Genomic DNA, 27,710 nt, shown 5'->3' on the forward strand with positions numbered 1-27,710 from the left:
CGTCTTATTTTATTTTTTTTCCCCTCAACAAATAAATGACTTGTCAGCGTTTAAAAGCTTTTTTCGATTTTACGCCTCAAGTTCTTGACAATTAGCATTTCTTCCGCCACTTCAGGATGGGTGGAAAAACAACAAATACTCCTGAATGGAGGGGAGCTATAAAAGAAATGTAGCGCTTCGTTTGAAGGCACCTGATTGCAACTTGAAGAGAATTACAAGATGGTTGATGCTGGCGTATTTTTAGACATTCTCTCTTCCTCTTTGTGTGTGTGTGACAGGATCCAGCCTATAGGGCTCGTGGAGCGGATTCAGGCCATAGCCCAGAACATGTCTGACATGGCACTGAGGGTGGAGCAGATCCTACAGCGCAGCATGGCCAACAACAGAGGTACGATTTTTACAACACACCTGGAGAATACAAATATAACTGTCTCCCTACGCATGACCCCCTCCCCTCCTCTTCCCAAATCCATCCAATCTAGAGACACTTTTCCCCTTTGCCCACATAAGCCAGACTGCCAAGCCTGGATCCATTTGAACACTTCAATGCACAATTCATGTCTAACGTCATTCGCTGGCTGATCATATAGAACATGACAGACATTATTCACGGTACATCGCCCGCTCAAATAGCAAGCCACCGTTTGTGCCCTGTGCAGAAAGGTGCTGCTTTCGCTCTTGCCAAACCATAACCACACAATACGCAGGATGTTTAAATCCTGATGAAGAATTACTGTCTTGTTAATAGGATCCGGGCCTGTCTGCTTTCTTTATCAGCCTCCATCCTCGTTTTCTTCATAGGACACCGGACAGTGAAGTTTTCAATTCCTCTCCTGTATCCACTGGGTTACACTTTATGACCAAAAACTATTTGGCTCACCGTCTCATTAAAATGCCGTCAAGACAATTTGTCTGTTGTCATAATGTCTGATATAATTTAAATAAGGCTGATCTGAACCCGGTGAAGTTTTGACAGCGGCAGGCGGTAGCACTTTTCATTGTGAGAGGTCTGTCGTTATCATGCTAATCAGACAGAATGGCTGGCAATTATTTGTCTGTGATTGTGCTCTTCGGCGCTTGGCAGGATGCTGGCGGAGGGAGCTCGCAACTGCTCCTTTAATTAGGCCGACTAGTGTCGGGCTTCAAGGAGAAGAGAGGAAGGAAAGAGAGCAGCAGAGAGAGGCAGGAAAGATGGGGAGAAAAGGAGAAAGAGAGGAAGAAAGAAAGAGGGGGGATTACGATTTTCATGAATCACACTAATGCAATCTATCTATAGTAAATCTCGTGAGCGTGTTGAAGAGACTTGAGCCATTCAGCAGGGGAGGCCAAGCTTTTACAGGAGCTTGTTAGCTAGCTCTGCTCTCTAATCTATCTCTGTTCATCCCAAAGGCAGGAGGATGTACATGTGCTGTAATATAAAAGACAAATAGACTCAGAGCCCAGGGGAAAAGCTATGAAGATCTGTTTGATCAGTGGTCAATTAGGAAGCCCAAAGCCAGTTAATCCGTCTATTTATGCATATTAATTGAATGGAGCTGGGTGTTGTATCGCAAAATTAAACCTTAAATACAATCTGATAATTTAACAGTGTGGAATGAAGGTCGACAGAATTCATGGCAGGATGATTTTAGTGATTCATTTGTCATTTTCCACATAGGGTTGCATAAACTAAACTATAGGCTAGACAAAGACACCATATGTATGTTGTGCATTTTTTGGATTTTACGTTGGGGTGTATATAAACAACGGCAACGAGGTATTGATGATAATGTGGTCAGAATATTCCCAATAAAAGTCCACCTCTCCTAGTTCCACGCCAGTCCTGCGCTCTGTCGGATGCAATAGCTTGATCTGAGATGTTGTGGTTGAAGATGTGGTGGACACTGGGCTTTATAAATACATGGGTGGAGACTGGTCTTTGTAAAAGTGTGGTGGAGGCGGGTCTCTGTAAAGACGTTGGTGCGAAGTCCCATTTCATTATCATTAGCCTGGAGCAGCTGTAATTTCGAGCTGGACTAGGATGGCTCCTATCCTAGCAGTCTTCCTCTCGTCCTCGGGGCGGTTCGGCCGGTCAGGTTATATGCCGTGGGCATCATTTTTAGTCATAGATTATTCTTGTTTCATCATTAAGCAAGGAAAACCACTAATGCTATGGCCCCTTTCAGACCTTGAATGCCTAATAAAGGATATATTAACCTTGATAAGGCATGATTCTCCTTTTGGATCCACTATCTGCAAAAAGCATTGCTAACTGCTAGTAAATGTATATACAGTCTGCATGAATCTTGATAGAGCAACCAAAAATAGCTTTAACAATGACATGAAAGTAGATTTAACTCAGGGTCCTTATTTACAATCCGCGCTTTACGAGGACTCGCTTGGGCCTTATTACCTATTAATGAGAGCTTATTACATGGACCTTCATGTGACGGCCACACATGTGAAATCACTGTAGACATTCTGGATTTACTACGCCAGCATGTTTTTTTCATCTTCCTCTTTGTGTTTGACTTTAATGTCTTTGTCCTGACTGAAAAAGTCAGAACAATGCAGCTTTTCTGCTGATTTGTGTGGTCTTCATGTACAGGCTTTGATAAATGCCCTGCATTTTTCTTTTCCTCCAGTTAAGGATGGAGCATTAGGACAATGCGAGACTCCTAAAGATCCCCGTTATCCGGACTGTCCCAGCAAGATGGATGTAAGTCTTCATATCTCACTTAAGTCCAAACAATTTCACCCACAGAGCAAATATCCCAGTGTCCTCTGTCGGTGACTCACCTTGGTGTGACATCAATTTTGTATAATAGGATTAAAGGATGTATGAATTGTCTGAGCAATAAATTCTACCAGGCGACAGCGGAGTACAATATATACATACATTTTATGAATTCCAGCATATGACAGACATGGCAAAAAATTGTAGTGTGTACAGTATAAGCATAAGCAATACAAAATGTGCTTCTATTCATGGTTATGAAATTCTAAGCCAATTCTTGAGCATAAATTCAGTCTTGAAGATTAATGCAAAAGCATTGATGTAACCTTCTATAGCCTGCTATACTACCTACTTAAAGCAACATTATGCAGAAATTGCCGTCATCTCATTGGCAAAAAAATGGCTGATATCGATGTCCAGCCAATATGTCGGTGCATCCATGCATCTTTTTATCAACGTGTCTGGATGTTGTGAATAAATGTAAGAGATCATGATTAATACATGTCCATCATATGTTCAGTGTGTTGCTGTAGCCGAGAGGTGTACATCAATGTTTTGCCACACATGTGCACTGTACTGTAGCATATGTACAGAAACGCACACATATGCAAAGTGCACTGTTCACTATTCATAGTGCAACAAACATGTTTATGCATGAAGTAGGCCTCTCCGTACATATGGACCAACCATACACATATAATATGGTATAATTAAAACTATTTCCAGTCTGTGTGGGCTGCCAAAGTCTCCTGCTTTGTTTTTTGAACAGAAGATCAGTTTTAGGTCTGTCAGCAGAAAACAGACGTCACTCCGCCCTGAGGGGATTTGCCTTTAGCTCGCCAAAGAAAGAGTGGAACATCTGCGACAGAGTTTGGGAAGTCCTGGGAAGTCAGGCTATTAACAAAAACAGCCTTTTTCACTACCTAATTATCCATCTCCACCACCCCAAAGAACAATGAGTGTCAGACAATAAGTTGACCTGTTCACCTGTGAGTGGGAACCCATTAAAACTCAATTATCTGTACTACAAAGAATCAAAGGTTCATGGTCGGCTCGGCCCAGATAACTTTGTAACATTTCTGTGCATTTAGACATCTTTATGAAAATCTAGTGTTGTGCCCTGAAGGAGGATGTGTGTTTACACATTTAATACACATTTTTTGAGAGTCAACCATCTGGGTCTTTGCCTTTCCAGTGGATGCGGGCCCGTTGGACCTCAGACCCTTGCTATGCCTTTTACGGCGTGGACGGCTCCGACTGCTCCTTCCTCGTCTACCTGAGCGAGGTGGAGTGGTTCTGCCCCCCGCTGGCCTGGAGGAACCAGACGGCTACGCCCACCTTAAAGCCTCCGCCCAAGAGACAGGTAACACGACATTTTCACATAATTCTTTGTAAACTCGACAAAAACACAGTTGGCTGAGGAGCAGAGCGCAGAGCAACAGATGAAACAATTTCCCGGCGACTGCAGACACTTCGGTGCAAGCTCCTCGACAGCGCGAGCAGTCTGTTTCTCACACCTGCTCTGTGCGAGGGGAAAGTCTGAAAATTCTCTCGCTAAAGGAGCCAGCTGCTGACTTGACTGAGGAGGCACATAGTCGTCGACACTCATCACATGCCAACGAAGGTGTCGAAGCATTTAGCAGCGACACGGACTCTCAAAGACAGAAAAATACAAAGAGCAGGATGCTAAATATCAAGGTGCTGCAAAAAAAGCTGCTACTGCAGATTTAGCAGCCCGACACTGATGAGTTGCTTAAGTTCAAGCGGAGCATTTATTACTTCGTTTTCTTGATCAACAGCTCTTGGGAAAGTCTGAATACCCAACTGTCTCTCACGGGGAGCTGGCTGTCATCCCCACTTTTCATCGCTGTTTGGCTTCCTGCATCATTTCATTTTTAATTTCAGCAGCGTGCGCGTGATGCGCCGTGCCTGCGATCGCTCCTCAAGGTCTATCCCACCGCTCGCCTCCCTCCCTCTCTTTTACCTCTCTCTCTCTCTCTCTCTCTCTCTCTCTCTCCCGAGCAGAGCGTAGCCTGCACAGCGGGGCCCTGATGTGAATTCACTCTGCAGCGCTACCGCCTGCTCTAATTGCCAGCCTGTATTCACTGAGACTAAAACCCACGGCTTCCCTCGGGTACTCTGCATTTTGCTGTGCGGTACACAAGTTACTCCTGAGAGCTATAGCTCACCTGCGTTGTGAGAGTGCAGTGCAGCTCTGCATATTGATTTTCGCCTTTGACATAATTTTCTTTTACAGCGTCTGTGTGTTTGAGAGACAGACAAGTTGCGTGCATCGGTTTTATTTTTACGAATTCCTCCGTGCTCCCCGATGCGGTTGCTCTATTGATTAATCCTCGCAACGTGGTATCTCGCTGTGATGCAGTGATTATGGTGGGCAGAGGAGGAGATGTAAAAATGAGAGCAGACTATTTATGAGGATGATCCAGGAATCCCTCAGGCAGCCTGTTTAATACCATCTGATAACAGGATATAACAGGCTCTCTGTGCCCTGTACAGTCCTAACTACCCCCAACGAAACTTCAGAATACAGCACACCCATTTTTTCAAATGATTAGTCCCACGCTAACACACTTTCACCATGCTGAAAATGTGTCGGCCCATTCACTCGGCCCTCCTTCCAGAGCCATTTTCAAATCTGTTCCGCTTTCCTCTTGGAAAATTCCCAAATCAATTACATTTCAGACCACGCTTTCACTGCTACGTTGCATCCAGGCAGACCGACATACGCAGAGAGAGAGAGACAAGCGCTCCGCTCACGTCAACTGCTCACTGATGCCCAAATGCCAGGCAGCTGAGTTAAGGTGGGTTAAACACTGACGCCTTAAAAAAAAGGTTTTGAGAGTATACGTGGTAGGAAGGAGGGAAACACAACAGAACAGAGGAGAGCAAGGTGGCAAACGTGCGAGAAAGAACAGGGCGAAGAAGAAGGAACAAACTAACTCAACAAAAAAAGGATGGAGGGTATGCTTCACCAAACTAAATACACTCTTCGTTTTCATGACTGAATAAACTGAATAAGCAACTGACCTTAAAGGAAAACACAGTTTCATACTGTTTTTACTTTGTTTACATGTGGCGGACCCTGCCAGCTTCAAACGGTGTTCTGGGGAACTTATTTTTCTCTGAGAACAGCTTCATTATTTAGTTATGGAAAAAGTTCGCCCCTTTAAGTAGTTTGCTATTCGAAATGTTAGCAGATATATATATTTTGGCTAAAAAAAACAGCGTAGGCTATATCAGGGGCCTAAGCTACGTAGCTATTTTAAATTAACCATCAAATACATTTTTATACTTTTAGCATTTTCATTCTTCAAATGTGTGTTTGGATGAAATTACGGATGCACCCATAATTTTTCTTATGCTAGTTTGTCCAGATAAAAGCATCAATCCACCAACAGTTTTCTAGGGGAGAACCCCCCCGAGAGCCTCCCACCCACATTTTGAATGCTTTCTACGCCCATGAGCCATATTGTATCTATTCTATCATAGTTTTTTAATCATCCCATCCCTTGTGCTTCAGGTGCAGAATGTTTTGGTGCAGAACTTCCACACAAAGAAATAAAAACGAGGCCACAGCAAATGTCCTCTACACTCATGATTATTTTATTGCTTTTGTCATGCAGGCTGTTTTCCAGTCCGAGATCGGGACTCTGCTGGAGCAGGTGGGCACCGGGAAGGAATCGCTGAGCTTCATGAAGAGGCGCATACGCAGGATGGCGGCACAGTGGGCCTCCGCTGCTCGGCGGCTGGATGACAAGCTCCGCGCCCACTGGAGAGAGCAGAAAAGGGTGAATTGCGAGGCACTCTGGCGCACACTGGAGGATGAAAGTGTAGGAGAGAGAACACGAGAACGAGCCCGTGTTGTGGTTTCATGTTTTCAAAGTGTTGTTGCTGCAACAGACTGCAGACGAGGCGCCTGTAAGTGCTTTGCTCCTTTTTTGAACAGATTTCTTGTTTTTTTTTTTTGCAAGTCTGGAAACATATTCCTCATCTCCTAATTTGACGTAAATCCATCTGCTTAGGAATGAAGGAAAGAAAAGAGGATGTTTTAAATCAAAGAGTTGCGAGGAATCCAGACAATCGTTTAATGCCCACATGTGAGGCTGCAAAGTTACCAGAACAGCTGCGACACTTTGTCACAGTTTGTTCTTTTATCTCCGGTTCCTCAGATTGTTGAGTGACAGACATAAGACGGTAATGATGCAGCGGAACTCCTAGCAGGCATCGATTTTGTTGCACTTTCCCCGCTGACATTTACAGGGACATTTCCCACGACGTGTCAAAGAGCGCTGTCTGCCGCAGCAGAGGAATGATGAAATGCTGATGACATTAGGTCCCTCCTGGCATACATGTTAAAACCTTTACAAACTACACTAGTATTATGTCCTCAGGATGAAGCGTCTGGAGTCGCCTATTAGCACATCCACAGTAAAGAGAACCAAGGTTTATGTGACATAGATAATTTTGTGTCGTGCAGACCGTCTCGCTCTCAGTACAGTGACGCCCTGGCGTTCCAAATCGCTACACTTTCATCCTCTGATCGTCAAGTTATTTTTGCCTTTTTGTGTCTGTTTGAGGTCCAGATGACAAAGCGATTTGTTTGGTGTTGAAATGCTCTGCTATTGCTGCCTGCGGGTGTTCCAGCAGTCTTCTTCTCCCTCGATTTGTGGTAAAAAAAACAAAAAAAACAAGTGGTGGTTGACACACTCAGAAATACACCCGCTCAGTCAATTCACACTGTTTCAGACTTGCAAACATTCAGAACGTCCTCTTCCACTACCTGTGACATCATCACCTATCATGCCCTCAAGATAGACACCAGAGTAGCTCGAACCCACATCATACATATCTGTATCCTTGTCACCACCTCACTTGTGTGATCGGTTACGCTGACACGATAGCATCCTGAAAGTGGTTTCAGCAATTTCCTTCGAATTTCTTGAGCATGTTACACACAACTTATGTACAAGAGTAATAACCAGAGAAAAGACAGTTATCACATTTATTATACTGTATATACTGGGGCTGCCTGCCAGGCCACCTCAAGGTTTGAGTTGGCCCCGCCAGGTGTTTTGAGTGGAAACATTTTCAATCATCATGTTTGTGCTGTATTAAATGGTTAAATACCATTTGAATATGAACAATTCCTTATTATTAGTTAGCGCTTCATAATAAAGTCAGTCAATTGGAACCATTTTGCAGTTTTGATAATAAAATAGGAATAAAATAGTATTCATATGGAAACCCATTTGGGTCAGTTGAAGATGAAATAATTTTAAAAAGATCATAATTATAATTATGAGGATAAAAAGTTCAAAATCATGTGATAAAATCCTAATCAAAGTAAAAAAAAAAAAAAAGACATAATAAATTGTCATAATTATAAATTTTATCTAATGATGACTTTCAATGGGAACTTCTTTTTTCATTGAGGCTAAGTTTTCATCGGGTTTCTTTCAATAGATTTGCATTTTGGACCGTGGCCCACAATTTAGTTTCAGTTTATGGGAAAAAGTTTTGTAACCCCTGATATAATAATACCTAGATTGTCCGTGAACAGATTATAGGGACTAAAATTCAGGATGGCTCTGCCTCTTTTGGCTTGAAACTGTTGCTTATGAACCCCCTCAAAGTTATGGTAAGTATAATACAAAATTGTGGGAGTTTAATTATCAGTAAAATTATTTTATGTTCAGGTCAAGTCGCTCCTTTTAGCATTAAGGAATAAGTTCAGCCTAAAAATGAAAATGTAGTCATCATCTCCTCTCCATGTCGATGGAAAGCAGGGTGAAGTTTTCGTAGTCCACAAAACATTTTCCGGGGCTCAACAGCAAAACAGACAAAAACGACTGTAAATCAAAACATAATAATCGCTCCAGTCCGTCCACCATAATCCAAGGCCCTGGAGGTCCAGAGATACAAAACTGATTTGAAAAGACGTTATTTTTTTCAGCTCTTTTAAGATGAAATCGCTAAAAGTGTTAGCGCGCATCACGTCTAAAGTGACCCACCAACCACAGACATACTTTTTGATAACCTAGGAATGAGACTCAACAACAGCAACACCTTTAAGTCCCAGCAGCCTCCCAAGAACAGACCCTGTATACAACGACTGTTAACAAACAGCTTTGCAGGGAGAAAATGTTCAGTAGCCGAATAATTAGCATCCGAATAAAATTATTCATTATAACAACAAGAACTCAACCTTACCTCGGGCATTTAGAGTTCATTTTGCCTGAAGCCTCATTCATTCTCTGACCCTTCCTCAGCACATTTGCATGCATTTCTGTACCGGCTGTCATACTAATATAGCACAGCGCCACTGCAGTATGTAGGTTTACATTTCACAGTGAAGTGGCTGAGCAGTGTTTTTGTAGATCTCAGTTTTCGGTGGATCGTTTTATGCCCGGAAATGTGGACAGCTCTCCACAAAATCTCTCTGAAGCTGGGAAGACGCTCGATACCCGGAGAGCTTAAATGGAACACGAGGGACGAAAGCAATTCATTTGTAGTGTTTTGCTTTCTGTTAACGAGCTGACAGCATCCTGGTGTTCTGCCACGTGTGTGTGTGTGTGTGTTTCTGTGTGGTGTGTTAAGTTTTCCTTCATCGGCCAGTTCAGCTGGATAAATCAACACGTGTTCTGTAAATAACATTACAGACAAAATGTCTGTTTCTTCCCCACTGGGGAGTGGGCTTTGTTTATTGTAATGGTGTGTTTGACAGTAATGGTTACTGTCATTAACCACAGCCTGCAGGCCTGGCTGCCGTCACTGACACACTGAGTGCTGTCGAGAAAACAGACATGGACAGACTTGTAGAGAAGGGAGATGTTTCATGGAATGTCTCTGGCCAGTCTGTCTCTTTTTTCTTTCTGCTTCCTGTTCTGTATTTTCTTCCACGATATGAATTACTCTTTATTTGGTATCCAAGTGATGTTTGAGTCATGATAAGCGATGTGACATTCATGATCCATTAGGCTGCACTTGACTGGAACATGACGACTTGATGAGTCCAACGGCATGGTTTTTTTTTTGCTCTGTGAATCACACGCAAATCAGAAACAGAAAGGGTGACATTTATTTTGTACAGTATGTTTAATGCATGTTTTATTTTGTGTTACTTCTACAATAGGTTTAGATGCCTCATTGTTCAAAAGACACATCAGTTTTCTCACACTGCCCAATGCTACAGCTCTGCAGCTCTGGACCCCCCCTAAACACCCAGTCACCACTGATTGGTCAACTCACACACGCCTGACCCAGTAGCACTTACAAAAAAAGAGCAGCTGTGCTTAATCACTTCTTACATGCCAAACTAGCCCCTAGGCGTAACTTAGGCAAATGTAGGAATCTGTGACATAGTGTGATGTCACAAAGTCACGAAATTAAAGGCGGGACTGCTGGTGAGGCGTTTCAGGAGCAGCGTTTCCTGTGGGAGAGAGGAGCTTCCATTTGAACGTTTGTACTTTCAAGACCTTTTACATGCAAATGAACAAATATAAATGCTGATGGAAAGGGGAAAACAAAAAAGCACAACAGGTCTCCTTTAATGATGGTGCTACTATCTTAGCATCATGCTCTGTTTTCATGAAGCCATCAAGTCATTTCATTTTAAACCATTTTTTGTCACCGTTCTGCCACAGGCTGACTGTCACACTGAATAACATCCTGCTAACCAGGAGCTGGAAAAAAACAAGTGGAGTAGCATCCCTGCTAAATGCCTCTGCATATCTACGTCTCGCCCTGCACCAAACAAACATTCACGTGGGGAAAAGTGCGCTACTAATGTCAGCTATCAGACTAGAATGCTAATCAACTGCAAATGTCACTTTGGTCTGTTTAAGGTGCTAGTGTCATCCTCACTCATTAGTGCCAGCGTAGAAAACATACTGCATGCCTGTAGCTTGTATAAGCTACAGCCTAAATGTGTTACTTTGCCGGCGACGACTCAAAGATGTTTCCCTGTTGATTCTTCTTTCACTATACCTGAACCTGACCCGAACCTGATTTTCTAACCAACCAGTCCTCCTCTGAGATGCTTAATTTGACTCTAACCATAAAATGTGTGATATGTGGCTAGATGCACGACTAGATGAGCCAACTAGGCAGAAGCAGGAAGCACCTACTCCTGGCACTGTACCATTTGTTTTGAGTATATACTCAACAGGTGGCTAATTCTTACATATTGCACCTTTACGTCTGACCTTAACATAACCCAGCCCCCCATCTCCATTATGCCTAACAATAACCTGACCTGAACCCTAATCCCAACCATGAAGGCGCTGCGAGAAATAGGATTTTAACAGGATGAAAACACTGTTAAAAAGGGCAAACAGACTTCACAGCAAGACTTGTTTTTCAGCCTGCCTGCTGCTGTCAATCCAAATCAGACCTCACCTCTAGCTGGCTGAGAGCAAAAAGAGCATCTCTAAAATTCCCCAAAGAGCCTTTTTCTTACTTTCCAGCAATAAACACTCACTTCAGATAAAAACAAGACAAAATACAAACATTATGTTTTCCACGAAAAGGGATGACTCAATTTTATTTCATTTGGGCTTTAAACCTTCAGTCATTGTGCCAGCAGTACAAAATGTTAAACCTGTGTTTGTACTTGTGTTTTTCTCCAAAGTTACCATTCACTGATTATCATGATATTCCATTTCTTAATTTTTCTTTCAAGCTTTGATGTCTCAGGTCTTTGTCCTCCCCCTCCTCAGCCAAATTAATCAACTTCTTCCCAACCACAGCAGTGAGCTTTAAATCTGACTTGTGGTGCTCATATATGTTCACAGCGCTGCAGGCTGAGCAGCTTTGTGGCTCACACACAGGGGAAATCCATTGTGTCAGCAGTGCAGGTGATGAAACTTTGAATTGGCTTGGTATGTGGTATTGAGCCATTTCTAGTTAAGAGATCTAAGCGTGAAAAGCAGCCTTCTGAAAAGCAATTCAGCATCAGACGGATAAGGATCGAACCGGCCAGTAACATATGAGGAAAGTCTAGATGCCATTATAGCTTGGACCCTTGCATAACCTGATTATCATCTTTTTAAAGTAGACAGTATTGATATGGATTGAAAGTGCATCCGTGCGCTTGTATTTTTGAGGGACAGTTCAAGGGAAATTTCACTGATTTTCGAGGGCTAAATGACATCAGATGGGTAACCCGGAGTCACTTTCAAGCCTCTAAACAAGCGCGTGAATAAATGTGTGGTCTCCTAGATTAACCAAATTGTCTCCGAGATGTTTTTTTTTTTCCCCAAGTACAAAGTAATTGAGAAAATGCCATCTGTTGAAAAATCTAATTTCATTACATATTTAACAGCGTGGAAATACCACCCGTCCCCATCAGCAATTAAACCACTCGCGTACAGTTCTGCATATCAATTAGCCCCTAGCAGGTCAATTCTCATTTCAACTCCACACACATTTGATTGTATTTTTTCAGGAGTTGCGTCGGCGGGGATATGCCGTCACTCCGTTTACTTGCTTTCATTAAGACACTGAATTGCATCAAAATTTGACATCAATGATCCGTGCCAAACATCTGAATTTATTTACAGTATATACAGGAATCTTTGGAAATGTCAATTATTCACCACCCAGGGCTGGAGATTGTCTTAATGTTATGTAAAATTGCTATAATGGCTTGTTTTTTTTGTTTTTTTACTATTAAAGTGCAGAAATGGTTTAACAGAAATGCATCCAGTCATCAGTATATAGATTGCGATGACAACATTCCTGATACAAGATAAAATATGTGATGTTAATTTGGATCCAGGAAGGAAGACTAAACAGCTTGTGGTGTCGCCAAGTGGCACCTGAGCCGTACTGTTGTGTTTTAGCAAAAAAACAAACCAAATGCAACGCCCCGGGCACACAGATGGTCGTGACAGAAAGAAAAGCCTTCATAACAAGCTCACTCCAAAAAAACAAAAAAGCACTGGCAGGCAATGAAAGAAAGAGAACAAAAAGATGAAACCGAGAGCAAAAAAACTAAACCAAGTACAAACCAGGAGGACACGAGGAACACAAGCTGCGATGCAGGTGAGACATGAGGACCGAAAAACATGACGTGAAAACGCAGACAAACTGAGAGAGTGAGGGAAAAACACAGAATTAAACCTATTAATTATATCAAACCTATCAAATTTATGTAGGAATTCTACATTAAAATGTCTGAAAATGACATGGTCTTTATCAGCAGTCAACATTGCAGTAGCGTGACATAAACACAGACAATGCAGGTTTGCTGCAGTCATGTTGATAGACAGGAGTGAATATAAATCTAGATTTTAAACCTTTTAAAGTTTATAAGTAATCTTCTGGCTCTTCTCCCGTCGGTAAATGGTTTCCAGATCAGAGCAGAATCCAAAACACTCTACAAATGTCATGTTTTGACTTCCACTAGTTGTGAAACTAACAGGGCCACGTCAAAACGGAGGGAAAAACACAAAGACAGGAAGCGTGAAAAAGACATACCACATGAGGATGAAACTTACAAAATAAAACAGGGAGCCACAAAAAATAAAACACAAAGCAATGACACGTACTTCCCCTCCATCCTGTTGACCTGGAAAAGGACAGACCAAACGAAGAACAATCTGAATATAAACAAATTCTGATGACAAAATGATACCTTCCTGTCGACAACCCCACTCTTCTTTTGTTTTGACTTATCTTGCTTTTCCTTGCAGATTCTAGTGCACGTTGGCTTTCTGACAGAGGAATCCGGGGACGTCTTCAGTCCCAAGGTGCTGAAGGGGGGCCCGCTGGGTGAGATGGTGCAATGGGCCGACATCCTCACGGCCCTCCATGTGCTGGGACACAACCTCAAGATCTCGGTATCTCTCAAAGAGCTGCACGGGTAAGATTAGATTTCGCTTATACCTCTCTGATCCGCTTATTTTGAAGCTGTGGCCAGAGCCGCTGCAGCAGTTGTACAGTGCTCGGCTTTGCGTGACGACGTTAAGAGTCATCTGTTGTGCAAACTATTGTTCTTTGTGGCCTGTTTTGTTGACTGAAAATGCTTTCTTTAAGTGCCTTGCGAGTGATGAGGAGCCCAATCACAGCGCTGTTACCCCACACGCTGTTTTTGATCACCTTTTGGCCACACCGAGATAAGCTATCACTCCTTCCTGCAGAGTGCCGCCTCAGCCTGAAGGCTTGACAGCCTCTCTGCGGTTCCCTGCCGCAGCTCACTGACTCAAGAGCGATAACGGGCTTGTCGCTCGTCATCACAGACGTAAATACATATACACAGGCGGACTGTTCCTTCCAAAAAAGAAAGGATTATTGATTGTCACACCTTTCCAGACCTGCCTGGCACATTGTCTCCGGCTTCACGCTGGCTGGTCAGGAAAATGGCCGCGAGACGAGACGAGACCCGCCGTCGATTCCGGTGGGCGGTGCCGAGCCGCGCCAGACAGAGTGACGCTAATGCTCGCTTGTTATCGAGCGCCGCATGTATCCCGCGCTGTAGGGAGGAGGTGAGGGCATTGATTGAGTTCTAGCTGCCCTTCGATCTGAAATTTCAGGCCGCGGAAGAAAAGCGGCTTTGATTCGTGAGGACTAGGGTAGATCAGTGAAGGTGGTGAGGAGGCCCCGGCGGGAATGCTTCTGCTGCCCCCTGCTATTATTTACCCGGCTAATTGGTGTCATGGTGTATTGAATCACTGTGCCGCTGTCTCCGCTGGGAACGCCATCAGAAATGTTTAGAGGAATTGCACAATTTCCGACGGAGACTCACAGAGGGGCCAAGGTTAGGATGATAAGTTCCAACAGCTGACACACACACACACTCACACACACACACACACACACACACACACACACACACAGACGGTGACTGTGTGTGTGTTTTGAAGCTACAGCAGTAAGCGAGGTTTTATTTGTATATGATGTACTTTCTATAAGTGCTTCACAGCTAATATTGGTCTCTATTCAGGAGGAAATAAAATGTTCAGCCTTGGAGATAATATTAGAGAGAATGGGGCTGTATCCCACCTCCATACAAACACAGCTCGGTGTACATATCCTACTCTTTTTTTCATGGGATTTGTAAATTGCCCGGTTAGTGGCAGACGCTGAACATCCATAAATCCTCCTCTCTCTAACTGTTAATGAATAGAAACAGGCACCATTTCTCTCCATCCCTTACTCTTCTCCTCTCCCACACACTATTAAATTGACAGATCGTTATGTGGGTTGTGCTCCCACGGATCGCCTCGGGCCCGCATCTATTTACATTTCCTGCTCTTCGCTTTCCCCACCCTGGCTTTGCAAAGGGAGCTTAATATCGGTGGACGGGCCCCGCTGTGGTTCTCATGTGCACGGGATCGGCGATATGTTTAGCCTCTTCCTCCGATAGACAAATTAGCCACACTGGGAGCTCAGCTGCAGTGGGAGTCGAGCTGTTGGTCTGCATCACATAATTGCCTCTAATTGGCAGCATTCATGCTCTCCGGTGGCGTCGATGAGTAGTCACTTTGGCTGGTGTCCTTCCCTTTGGACGAACCGGGCCCTCTCACACGTCGCTCCTGCGGCCGACGTCTTCTCTCTGCAGATGCTCTAAGGAGTTCTCTGAAGAAAAAAAACTTGCCGGTCTTTTGTTTTCTATCCACACACTGGGAAATGTTCTCGAGGGAGGCACTGATCACACGCTGAGGAGAGAATCATGTACATGTGGATATGATTTTTCTCAATACATAGCACTGTGGAAGCACAAGATGCTTTCATCGTGGCAGCATCAGCTCTGCCTTTTGCTCTAGTGCTGTGCTGTTTTGCTGGAAATGACGGGCAGTCGGTTGAAACATGCCAGCAACATCTGAGTGGATGTTGGTGTTGGCGTTCAACTTTCATTTTTAACTTGCGCAATAGCGACGAAGTCCACATCGGAGCAAGGTGTTATGGATAAACTGATTAAGTACAGGACGCTTCGGAAACCAGGGTTTCTATTCAGTTTGGAACATATCGTTAAATTCGGTTAACTAATCATTTTAACTCCATCTTCGCTTGTAATTTTCTATTTCTTTTCAGTTTTTAGTCCATAGTAGTTGGTTGGTAGTATAGTCGGTTAGGTATAGGGATGAAATAACCCCAACATGTCGGTATGAGATCATGCCGGCTTATACATACATCCTCACGGAGTCGCGAGCACGACCACTGACCACTTTCAAGACACTCTTTTTCGATTAGCTGACATGGATTAAGGCACATGGCCTCTTTGCATGTCTAACTGAACAGTTGGAACTTATGACCATATATAATCATTGGTGATATAATCAATCATCAGCTAGGGGAAATTACCAGCAGTTATAATTTCGAGCTACGTAAAACTGCATCGTTCCAGCTAAATGGAATAAAGATGATAATAACTGTCAGCTCTTGCCAAGAGAGCTACATTTGACTTGATGGTAATCACTCTCTACTTCTAAATTAACTCTATGCAGAAAGATGCACATTGTAAAATGCCATTGTCGATAATTTAATTTAAACACATCGTTAACCCTCAACCACCTCCCCTACCGCTCTCCTGTTGTAGTGTGTCGAAAAGAAGAGCGTCAGATCCATGTAAGAAAGAGAGAGCTGGGGATGGAAGAAACAATAGAAGACGTACAGTCCTGGGTTTACTGTAATTGACGTGGAGTGTTGTGTGACATCAGTCCTGTCAGTAAAGGCGGCACTTGTCGCACGCCGAAGGGGACGGAGGGCCCCCACGGCAATGCGCCGAACGGCAGACACAGCTGTCACTTCCGCTCGGGGATCTCCCCTCATCTCCTCCCCGAGCGACACGGGTAATTAGCCGTCGATGGAGCATAGCGCCTCGACACCTGGGAGCAGTGGATGGTGGTGCTGGGGGAGGGGAGGGTGGAGGTGTGGCTGCAGCCTGTCAAGGTTTAGAGGTTCTGTCGGCAGAGTGGAGAAGTAGTTTACGTACTACTTGTACACTATGGGTCCACTAAAGCTCACGCCACTCTTGTATCTCCAAGTTTCCTGTTCTCCGTTCTGTTTGCGCTGCCTGTGGATTTTGCAGATGACCCTGTGAACGCGGCTGCAGTCCCCAGGTGATTCCATCGTGTAATCCATCGGCAGTCCACGCCGACTCGCCTGGATCGTGTGATCAGCAGCCCTCAGAAAATGACTCAACAAAATGTCAAACGGGGGAGATCAGTCGCGTGTCTAGCCCGGCAGCCTGGCCCCAACAGCGGATCTAATGACAGGCGCGCGTGCGGCACTCCGAGGCGTGAAATAAGACGAAATCAAAGCTCCGACAAAGAGCCTTATTACGCCGCCAGTCTCAGGTTGTGCCGGCGCTCTCTCTCTCTTTCTCTCTCTCTCTCTCTCACCCCTCGGCCTCCTGATTGATGTGCCTTTGTTTCCACGCGATGAGATGAAAAGCAAAAACGGCAGCGTCATTAAAAATAACCAGAGTGTGCCATCAGTTAGATAACATAAGTTAAATTGTCTTCAGCACGACGGCACTGGAGTTCCTGCCAACTTTCGAGTGATATTCCTTGATTACTGTCGAGTGTTGAACTGCTTGAAAACAGAACTGTAGGCAGTGTTTTTTGGCTGTGTTGCCGTCGAGGCTCTGTGTTTTTGCTCTTTTCAGAGGTTTTCCCCCAGAGACTTTATGGACATACACACCGAAGATTGCTCCTGCAGCCTTAGAACGCCGCATGAACCCCCTAGTAGAAGCTGAAAATAAAAAACGCAAATGAGCTGCTGATTTTGCACATCGGCGAGTAAAAAAGAAAACCGCCACGAAACAGAATCTTGAATTTATCCCTGATCTTCTCTGTTTTTTCCCCCCTCTAATAAATGCAGATACATTTCCAGTTTTCTTTTTTTTTTTGGAGGATAATGAGCCATGTTTACTTTTTAAGCACTGAACAGCTGTAAACAACACAAAGTCAAAACGTGTCTGATCATAACCGCAAATGCATTTTTCTCTCCTGGCATGCTATCCTGATGTGGTCGATCAGCATGGCGGTGGCACGGACGCTGTCCCCTCTACCTACGTCGTGAGCCGCACACTGCGAGCCCCTCGGTGCGCTCCTGTCACCCTGTCGCAGCCACGGGAAAAAAATCTCTCTTGGCCAATTCCCCCCTCACTGCTGGACACACGCTCCTCTTTTTAGAGAAGTAATGCGGCGTAACTATAGAGTCTCTCGCTCTCATTTGTCTCTCCGTCTCTCTCCCTTTTCCTAAAACTGGTGGGCTGCGGTGGCGCCGGTGACCAGCTGTGAACCTGATAAATGATGCCCGATGGCGGTTTTTCCAGCCTTGTACCCTTTGTACTCCTCTTTCTCTCTTACTTCTCAATTTACTTCTCGTCTCTGAAGCCCGAGCCGTTCATCAGAGTGACTCTCACAGCGTGTCCTGAAGGACGACGGCAGTAACATTTTATCTCTTTATTTAATAAAACGAGTCGGTTAGCGTCTGTGTTAGACAATAACTGACTGGAGCGTCTGCCTCTGCCCTTCAAAAACCTTTTAAAAAAAACACATTTAGAGACATAAAGTTGTACACTGCGACATGTATTATTCACCCTGATGAACGCGTTCTGAGACAACTCTGTAACTGCCTTTTTTTTAAATATTTGAAGAGCAAGCCGTGTCTGAGATGGATAGTATTCCATGTTCATCACGATATGGTTCTTTAATGGGATTTTAATGGTGCTGGAAGGTGATGGAGTTGTGAGGCAGATACTTGTTAGTGGTGGGGGGGGGGATTAATTGTTGGTTTTGGTGTTTTCATGGGATTCGAACGATAACGATAGCAAAGATAAAACAAAGCGAGCGCTATCCTTTTAATCTGGTAGATAAAGACAGGAAGGGGGAGTTGATTGTGCCCGCTCGCGTATGCGCGCTGTACATGTCTGTGTGCCTGCGTGGTACAGTAACAGCATGTGTGTGTCTGTGCGCGCTCCCATTTCCCCACTACCGGCTTCTTAATGCACTTTAATCCTTTTACTCTTCCCCCTTAAAGTTTGCCTAGATTTGCATATATCCAATTAAACCCCCCTGAACAGCGCCGGCTCCAGTGGATCTGAGAGGAGGCGAGTCATGCGCAGTTCTGCTCTCAGTCACTGAGTCACATCCGCTCTCGCATTAATGCGCGTCGGCATTTACCTCTGAGGGGTCCACGCGGGCCGTAAATCACATTTCCAACCTCACACACAAACACACCTACACCGGTGGGAGCGCGTGCATGTCAATGACGCTACAAGCAGGCAAAACCACACACTTAATTGAAAGAGTATACACACACACACACACACACACGCATGCAATGGCATGTGTATACAAGATACCCAGACACGGTCAGCATCCGTCCTGATAGATTCAATTGCACTTTGACGGCTTTAAGCACAGGTGGAAAGGAATCCAAGATGCATCGAGGACACACTCGAGATCTGGCGTGCAGTGTGTACGCACATGTCCCGAGCCGCGCTGAAGGGCCGCCCACTCAACTGATGTCCTCTGTGAAACGGGGAGAAGACGCCACAACAACATGTCGAACGGATTACACACCTTCTGATTTCCCTGCGGGTTCACTGTAGTGCAAATGACATGTTTGGACCTAACCTGCCAATATCAGCGGCAGATGGCAGTGAACAGGTTGTCTCAGCTTATCTAACCATTGAACTAGTAAAACGCAATATCCCCGAATCCCTTAACAAATCAGAGGAGAAACTTCAAAAAAAAAAACTTTGCTAAGCACCTACAGTGTGGCAAATTGTCAATAGTCGGTGCCTTCATATAATTCCATTAAATGCAATTCAGTAAGTTCTTGGCTTCTTGTAAAAAGTGTCAGCTTGTCGCGGCAGCACTGTCCCGGCCTGTCAGCTACATCACAGCGCTGACGCTCCTCATCTCGTACCTGCCAGCATTTAGCGTCTGTTGGAACACACTGTTCCACACAGCCCCCCAGACTCCCTTCAAAAAAAATGCGTAGTTGTGTGAGTTGTTGCTTTAGGAGGAACTTGACAAACTTTGTGAAACACGGTCTATGAAAAATTCATAATTATTTGAGCCTCCTTGGAAATCTGGCAAATGTTAGACTCAAAGTATTTTTCTTTTTTGATTAAAAACGTGTATCTTTGTTTGTTCGGTTGGTTGTCCCTGCGACGGCAGCTACATCTGTTGGTCCCCCAGTTAAAAACAACACATATTTGTTCTTAGCAAACAGAGAAATCAAAAGTAGTCGCTCGAGACTCGTTCTGATTCCAGGTGTGAATTGATGTACTAACAGCTGTCCCCTTGTTATTGAAAAACCTTTTTAATGCGAGGTATAAACAGCTGGAACTGACGCTCTCATCAGCTGTACATTGTGTTTAGCGCTGATTAGCAATTCAAAATTCCTTTTGTCGTCACTCAAACTCAGACGGGTACACAGAAGGACGAGATTACGTCCGGCTCAAGACGCTAAAATCCCAAGCGCCTGTGTGTGCATACACCCACATTGACTCGTGTACATGTGCATACATAGCCCTGCATTCCCCAACGTAAACAATCACACTCATGCATACACACAGGCACAGTCGTGTGCTATTATAATTATTTAGATTAATTGTTAGCATGATAAACACAAGTGCTATATGGTTAAAAAATAAACCTTGCAGCTTTGCCATCGTGATAAATTCATATTCAATGTTGTTGTCTGTTGATATTTGCGCGCACCATCTTGTCTGCCTCTATATATTTCACCACTCGTCTGTGATCTATATAGGTGATATATAAATTGATATGCTGTCTGCTGGACTGTGTTGTATCCGCCTGGCTGCACGCTGAACGCAATGTAGAGAACAGCAATGCAGCCTTAGTGAAGAGCACTTTGTTTTGTGTAGGCCCTGAATTGCCCGGCTGTGTACCTTTTCAGTGCCTGAGCATAAAGCCGACACGCTCCTGCTCATTATCCCCTGTGCTGTAGGGGAACTGGCAGCCGCGCCTGTTTCCACAAGGATGCACAGCCGACTAAATATGTTCACTGTCCAAAGGAGGATCGATAGGCTGTTGTTTCACAGGTGTTTGTGTGTGTGCGGATTCTGGCTTCCGAACCAGGTAGTGAAAGAGAGAGAGAGAGAGAGAGAGAGAGAGAGAGAGAGTGGGAGTTAAGGGTCATGGGTGTGTGACTGCTGCTGCAGAAACTTTCATGAAGTGGCTGCAGTTCACAACACCGAAAGCTTTGATGCATTCCAGGAAACACAGACTTTTCTTCATGTCTCCCCGAAGAGAGATGCTTTCTTTGCTATCGGTCATTCTTTGAGATATGTGGCAGACGTTTTATATTTGAGGAGAAGCCTCGATGGAATGCAGTGCTTTTTTCTTTTGGTTGCAGTATCTGTTTAATCGAAAACTTCCACTGGTTAAACTGAAAAAGCCACAATATAGTGAACGTAGCTGGAAATGTAGCAGGCTTTAAGGAGCACTATGTTAGAATTGGCCACCTCTTGAATTTATACACCAAACAAATTGGGGGCAGCATTTCACCAGAGTGACACTGCTAACTGCTGCTAACTGTAGCTGCCATTAGCTAGTTACCTAGCGGTTCAGACTGGGAGCTCGGGAGTGTTTTAAAAAAAGGTAGAGCAAGGGCTAGCTGGTTAGCATGCTAGCTTCATATGATATCTCTGCGACTCTATACATAGACATCTTTGATATAATGTCAAAATTCCTAATTTTCCACATTTTGTTGATAGTTTTAGTTCCTTTTTTTATTATTCAAAATAAAATTCTAACATATAGCACCTTTAATTGCATTTTCTGTCAAAGTCAGAGAAGTTAAACACACTAACATGTTGTTCGGTGGACTTAGCAGCATAGTTAGCGTCTGTTAACTTGTAGAAATGTCATGAACGACTGAATGTCCTCAGATGTACGGTATGTGTGTTTTTTGTGGTCCGATGAAATTTATCATAGAAATATTCTATACTGGAGTTATCCTGTTTTTCTAGCTGCTACATAATGTGCCATGGCCCATTACCTTGACATACATAAACTGCACTGTATTCTACCGATCTGAGCATTAACTTCTTCTGCTGCACTGTTTTTTTTGTGCTTTGTTTTTTACCATGGCGTTGTTCTCAAGAGCTGCTGAAGTTTGACGAAGCAATTCTTTTTTGTCTGGATGAAAACAGACACAGTTGATTGCCTTTTTCTCAAACAAAGCGCTACCTTGATCCCCACTGAAAGCGGAGCGCTCTGTAGCCGAGCTGTCCTTTGTCATAGCAGACAGCAAATTTATATCTCCTGTCTTTCCTGTTTTTGGTAACACAAGACTCTTTTGTAGCTGTTTTTGTCTGGTTTTATTTATGCCTCCTTTTTGTTCCCTTCTGCAGATGATTCTTGATATCTAAACTGATCAAGTCAGTGTGCTCCGCTGCACCGCGTGGAAAAAGGAACAAGGTCGCGTTATCTCAATGCAACAGTGACTTGCAATCGCAGATATTTTAATTATTTGATCAATATGCATGAATGCTGCTGTCATTCACACCTTGTGCAGAAAGCAATATTAAAAAGGTGCGTAAACTAGATTAATACAGAGAGCAACCTTCATACTCACGGCCTAGTTAATGTGGAGTGCAGTATATTTACTGTCTACCAATATCCATTGAGTGAACTACTGAGGGTTTATATATATGTATATATATATATAAATATATATATATATAACCATGAATGTTTGTACCATGTTTTAAAGGCACCAAAGTCGACGTGATTCGTCCTCTGGGGACCACGCATTTCCGTAAATTTCAAGGAAGAGACACCCGATAGTTGTCCAGGTGCTGCAGTTTGAACCAAAGTGGCGGACAGAAAGACCGGCATTGACATAAACCACATAGAGCTTATGGCTTAAAAGTCTGGGAGGAGAGCTAACAGTGCAAGCACAACATTTATGTGGTCAGTGATTGGATGGCATCGAGAGCAGATTACACACAAAGACGCAAAATAAGCAACGGGTCCCTCTGTGTCTGTTAATGATGTGTACTTGCTTCACAACGCAATTGGCGCCTTTACTTCTTGTTTCATTCTTTCATTCCTGTCTCCAACTCTCTGCCCGACTGCCTCTCTCTAAGACGTACCTCAACTGTATCTTCAGGGAAATGGGAGAAATTGCACAGGAGAGCTTTGAAATGAGCGGTCCCATCTGGGTTCGTCTTGGTGGATTGAAAGTCTTCGAGTTAATTTGTAGTTTTGTTTATCGCCCGTTTACGGGGGAACGCTCTGTCACGATCACTACGCTGTCATCACGATGATGATCACAAATATTCCTCTAGTGTCTCATAAGAGCTGCATTGGAGGGATTCCTCTGCAATAATTCATCTGTGCAGCGGCAGCAATACTGGAGCAGCTGTATTGACAATTTCTTTAATTAAATAAACCAATTTATTGGGAGGAAGAAATGCTGTGACTACCAGTTGACAAACAAACAGTGTTAAGGCTCGTTCCCTCATTGCAGGGAGTTGATAAAAGCACATCTGACCCGTCCGCAGGTTTTTAGGCGTCCCGCCGGGGAGAGGAAGCTGCCCTCTGACGGGACCTCTGCCCTTTGACCTCATCTACACCGACTACCACGGCTTGCAGCAGATGAAGCAGCACATGGGGCTCTCGCTGAGGAAGCACAAGTCAGTCTCTTTTTCTCTTTGTGACTTTTTTTTTCTGTTTGTTTACCAGGCTCTACGTGCACTGTTTGTTAGTTTGCATCCGTTTCAGTTACCATTAGCGGCCTTTCTGATGAAATACTTCGCCGTTATTGGCTTATTGGCCCGGCTGGTGTTCCAGGTCGGCGACTTCACCACGCATCGGCAAAATTCTCCCTTTGGAGGGATCCGATTTGGCCTCTTTGCACTGCGATCAATCAACCAGGTGCAGGCTTCAGGCTTTAATGTCAAAGTCTGATTCGTTTATCTGCTTCGAATGAATTTCTGTACACAAGTGCATATTCACATTCTGCGATCAAATTCAGCTCCTGCATCTGTAAACGCTTAAAGGAGGAGCATATTGTGGGTATATTTTCATGATACCCAGTTTGCTCTGATTAATCAGCTCACACATGCCTCAATGCCAAATGATGCAAATACATTAGTGACGTAGTGTGATGTCACAAAGTCCTGAAATTAAAGGCGGGGCTGCTGACGAGGCGTTTTTCGGGAGCAGTGTTTTCTGTGGGAGAGAGGAGCTTCTGCTGGTGCCGACTTTAACATTTTGACTTTCACATGCACCAGAACATTTATTAAACACTGAGGGGAAGGAAAAAACAAAAAAGGGTAATAGAGCTCCTGTAAACAAAACAATATGATCCAGCGGTTTGTAGCTCTCATGTCCCTCTAAATGTAATTGGTAAAGTTTTTTGTTCTTTGGTTCCAGCTCTCACAATGTAGAAGCAAATACCCCAAATCAATGCCTTTGCTGCAACTCTGGGAAGGAAAATATGATCATGAAAAAGGGAAAACGTCTAAAAGGAAAGAAAATCTTAAGTTAAAACATGGCAAAAAAGGGTGATAATCATTACTGTGTCGCTGTAGTGCAGTTTACCTCACTATACATTTTGCTCTGAATGCATACGAGGAGAGGGATTTAAACACTTAGCATATAACTCGGCAGCGGACGCACACGTTCTCTCAAATGAGGAAGGAAAAGAGCGAAAAAACCTCTGCCGATTCCCATCAGTCCAAGGTCAGCTGATCGACCTGCGCTCCCCAGCTGTCACGAAGTGTCGGACCGATACTTTAATTTCCTCTCCTGCCCTGACACTGATCTAGAGATGCTTGGCATTGATAAATGTGCTCGGAGTGGATTACATCAATTGATTTTTTTAGCTTCCTTAGTGTGAATATTCACTGCTGATATAACTCGCCTCAAGCCGTCTATTGTAAACTTGTGAAGTCCGTTCCACCCTCGTTTTCTTGGTTGAGTTCGATGTGGAAGGACATTAACACAACATACTTTATCAACTGAGTGTAATCTATTCCTTCATGTTAACCATTTTCCAGTCTTTCCAAAGAGAGTTTGGTGTCAAGTATTTCTGAGAACGGCATTGGCCCGCGTGTCGTGTCACGATCTGTTCCAGCCGAGGCCCCCGTGGCGTCTGTGGAACAAGCCTGTGATTTAAGCCTCAGACGTCTCACCTTGAGGTTCGTGTAAGCTCTGCTCAGTGAGGGGAGACCGACGGGGGGACATGGATATCCATCACCGCTGACAGCTTTACACACCAGACAGTTAGAGAGCTGAGAGGAGCTCTCATGAGTCAAAGAAAAAAAAAAGGAAAAAGAAAAGGGCTTCCTGTTGTTGCTGTTGTGCTGATAGACTCTTATTATGCGTCTAGGAGCTGAAATAAACCGGTAATGAAATTGTTTTTTTTCCGCTTTCTTGTCGCTCTCATTCAGGGGAGACTGTCCTATTTGAAAGCTGGAGACGTCTTTGTTCTAATTTTAGCTCAGCACACATCTTTTTTTTTCCGTCCCAGGTGCCACATCCGAGTGATTGACACCTTCGGCACCGAGCCCGCTTACAACCATGAGGAGTACGCCACGCTGCACGGCTACAGAACCAACTGGGGCTACTGGAACCTCCACGGCCAGCAGTACATGACCATGTTCCGTACGTCCGATTTCATTTCTCTCCTGTCAGAGCGCGGCATGATGCGATGTGTAACCCCCTCTGAGCGAAGGCAGACTGTTCAAGTTTATGCGTTCCTGCGAGGCTTTGGACTCACAAACCGAGCAGAGAACTCGCTCAGAACAGCTGTGCCCGGGCAGATGCCTAAAGCCACGGACTGTTACCAAACGCACAAACACACAAGCACACACACACACACACACACACACACACACATTCACAGCTCATGTAGCCTCCAATTAATTAGGCGACAGTGGGCAGCCCCCGCTGGTTCCTAAATAGTGAGTGTTTTCACCCAGCTGAACGTGTGAAAAATGTCAGCTTTCATCCTGGTTTTACCTGAAGACGCCGTTTCTTTACTCCTTCCCGTTCGCCATCTTTGATCCAGTTGTAGATTTGGTGCAATCCAAAACTCTCAGTGCGTTAAAAACTTGAGCAAAGATGACAGAAGGAAAGTGTTGATTTGAACTTCTAACTTCGATTCAGTACTTTGATATTTGAGACGACACTGAGGGCATAAATATTCTATATTCATTAAATGCTAAATATAACAAGTCGTGTATACTGTGTGTTAAGAACAGCAGCATCTGAGTCAGTTTACTTTCCTCCTTTTCAGGAGGAGGTGGGGCCACTCAGTGTTGTATAAAGAGCCCTGAAGTCATACTTGATTACAAATAAAGAGATCGTAGTGAATATTACTGTGGTAAGAGTTAAAGTCAGCCGTACGAATAGTATTTGAGTAAATGCCTTGAAGTATCTGATATGAGCTGCACCTATAGGCATCAACAGTGCAAGTAAAAATAAATTATACGTATATTTCTCTGTATGTATATACTATTAAGGGTTGACTGATGATCGACCTGGCTGATTATTAGATCCGATCTTTAGCATGTCATCTCCGAAGTTATCAAATAAATGTAGGGGGAATAAAAGGACAACATTTGCCTCCAAAATGTAGTGGAGTGGAAGCATAAAGTAGCAGGAAAAAGGAAATACAAGTACCACATATTGTAGAGTATGTTAAGTAAGTGTAAAATTTCAGAATAGATATTGTTATGTATCAATATTTTGATATTTTAGAAAACCTTTGCACCTGTCAGTTCTCCTGCTAGGGTCCTCTGAATCAAAACTAGAGCTCGCGTTGCAACGGGATCCCACCAGCCGCACCAATCCTAACTGCAAACATCGTCAAAGTTGGCCCTCATCGTCATCTCGACTACGCGGCTGTAAGATTGCACGACTGCATCTTTCGCGGTTGTAATGTAACACGACACCATCTGACAATATCTGTCCAAAGACAAACACACACCTAGCGAAGGACCCAGAACTCCTTATGTGGTGCAGTAGTTCTTGCTGCCAACCACATTTTTTCCATGATGACGCACATACAGACAGAAATTCGGGGGGTGAAAACACGACTGACCACGCTGCCGCGACAAAGAAAACAATGATGGTAATGATAACAGGAATGATAACAGAACTAATACTTTTATTTAAATAACAGCACGGGCAACAAGAAACTGCATTAACCCCAAGGGCTTAATTTTCAGGCGCGCCAGTTTACCGGTGAAAACGTTTAGTCGCACGTGACAGACGTCATGGTGCGTGTGCGACCAAAATAGTGGCGCCCTGGAGCCGTGGAAGATGTCAGCTGGTGCTGGTGAAACTCGACCGACGCGACTCGAGCAGAAAGCACAATTCACGTCATGTTCAGACTTGTTCGCCGACTTGCCCTTCCTCACTCTCTCTCTTGGATTTCTCATGATTTGAAGGTTGTTAGAAACAAACATACTGTAAGTACACAATTCAACAAAATACATGAGAGAGGTTTAGTCATTTTTGGACATTTAAACGTGTTCCCAGCACACCCTAAAAATGCACAAAATAATAATTGTCAATCACTGTGAATTTCGTCTCCCAAAGAGCTCCTTTAGTCTATACGTGCGGCCGGCTGGATCTCCACAGCAGTTTGGTTTAATCACTTTTTTTAGACATGAAATTGGACCTGTAACGTTGTGTTGCCAATTACTTTGTTTGTCCTTGGCAGCCCACACTCCTGATAACTCCTTTATGGGTTTTGTGGCGGAGGAGCTGAATGAGACGGAGAGACTGAACATTCAGCGCAACAAGGTTAACAATATGGCCGTTGTGTACGGGAAAGAAGCCAGCATGTGGAAGGTCAGTATCCCGCCGTAAACATGCAGATGATAACCGCCATAGCTACATATGTGCCAGTTAATTAGGTGCAGTCGGCAGCTTGTAATAAATCCTGCCTTTGTCCGCACCTGCTTTAATAAGGAGGGCAGGCTATGAGTAACTCGAGTGTGTTAGCACTGTAGAGAATATATATT

General features: G+C 44.0%; 1 protein-coding gene across 3 annotated transcripts in view; it reads left to right on the plus strand.

Annotated features, from left to right (window-relative positions):
• Positions 1–27,710, plus strand: part of mgat5b (alpha-1,6-mannosylglycoprotein 6-beta-N-acetylglucosaminyltransferase B) — a 65,411-nt gene that overhangs the window by 20,414 nt on the left and 17,287 nt on the right. For 2 of the 3 annotated variants that reach the window (XM_030408216.1, XM_030408217.1), the window contains exons 4-12: positions 279–388; positions 2,625–2,698; positions 3,912–4,079; positions 6,361–6,525; positions 13,432–13,601; positions 23,235–23,366; positions 24,735–24,875; positions 25,208–25,341; positions 27,407–27,537. In XM_030408216.1, the coding sequence (XP_030264076.1) occupies positions 279–388; positions 2,625–2,698; positions 3,912–4,079; positions 6,361–6,525; positions 13,432–13,601; positions 23,235–23,366; positions 24,735–24,875; positions 25,208–25,341; positions 27,407–27,537 (1,225 nt within the window). The remainder of the gene's footprint in view (positions 1–278; positions 389–2,624; positions 2,699–3,911; positions 4,080–6,360; positions 6,526–13,431; positions 13,602–23,234; positions 23,367–24,734; positions 24,876–25,207; positions 25,342–27,406; positions 27,538–27,710) is intronic. The other variant, XM_030408218.1, reaches the window with a different exon arrangement.

The sequence above is a fragment of the Sparus aurata genome, chromosome 23 (assembly GCF_900880675.1).
Source record: "Sparus aurata chromosome 23, fSpaAur1.1, whole genome shotgun sequence".
NCBI lineage: Eukaryota > Metazoa > Chordata > Actinopteri > Spariformes > Sparidae > Sparus > Sparus aurata.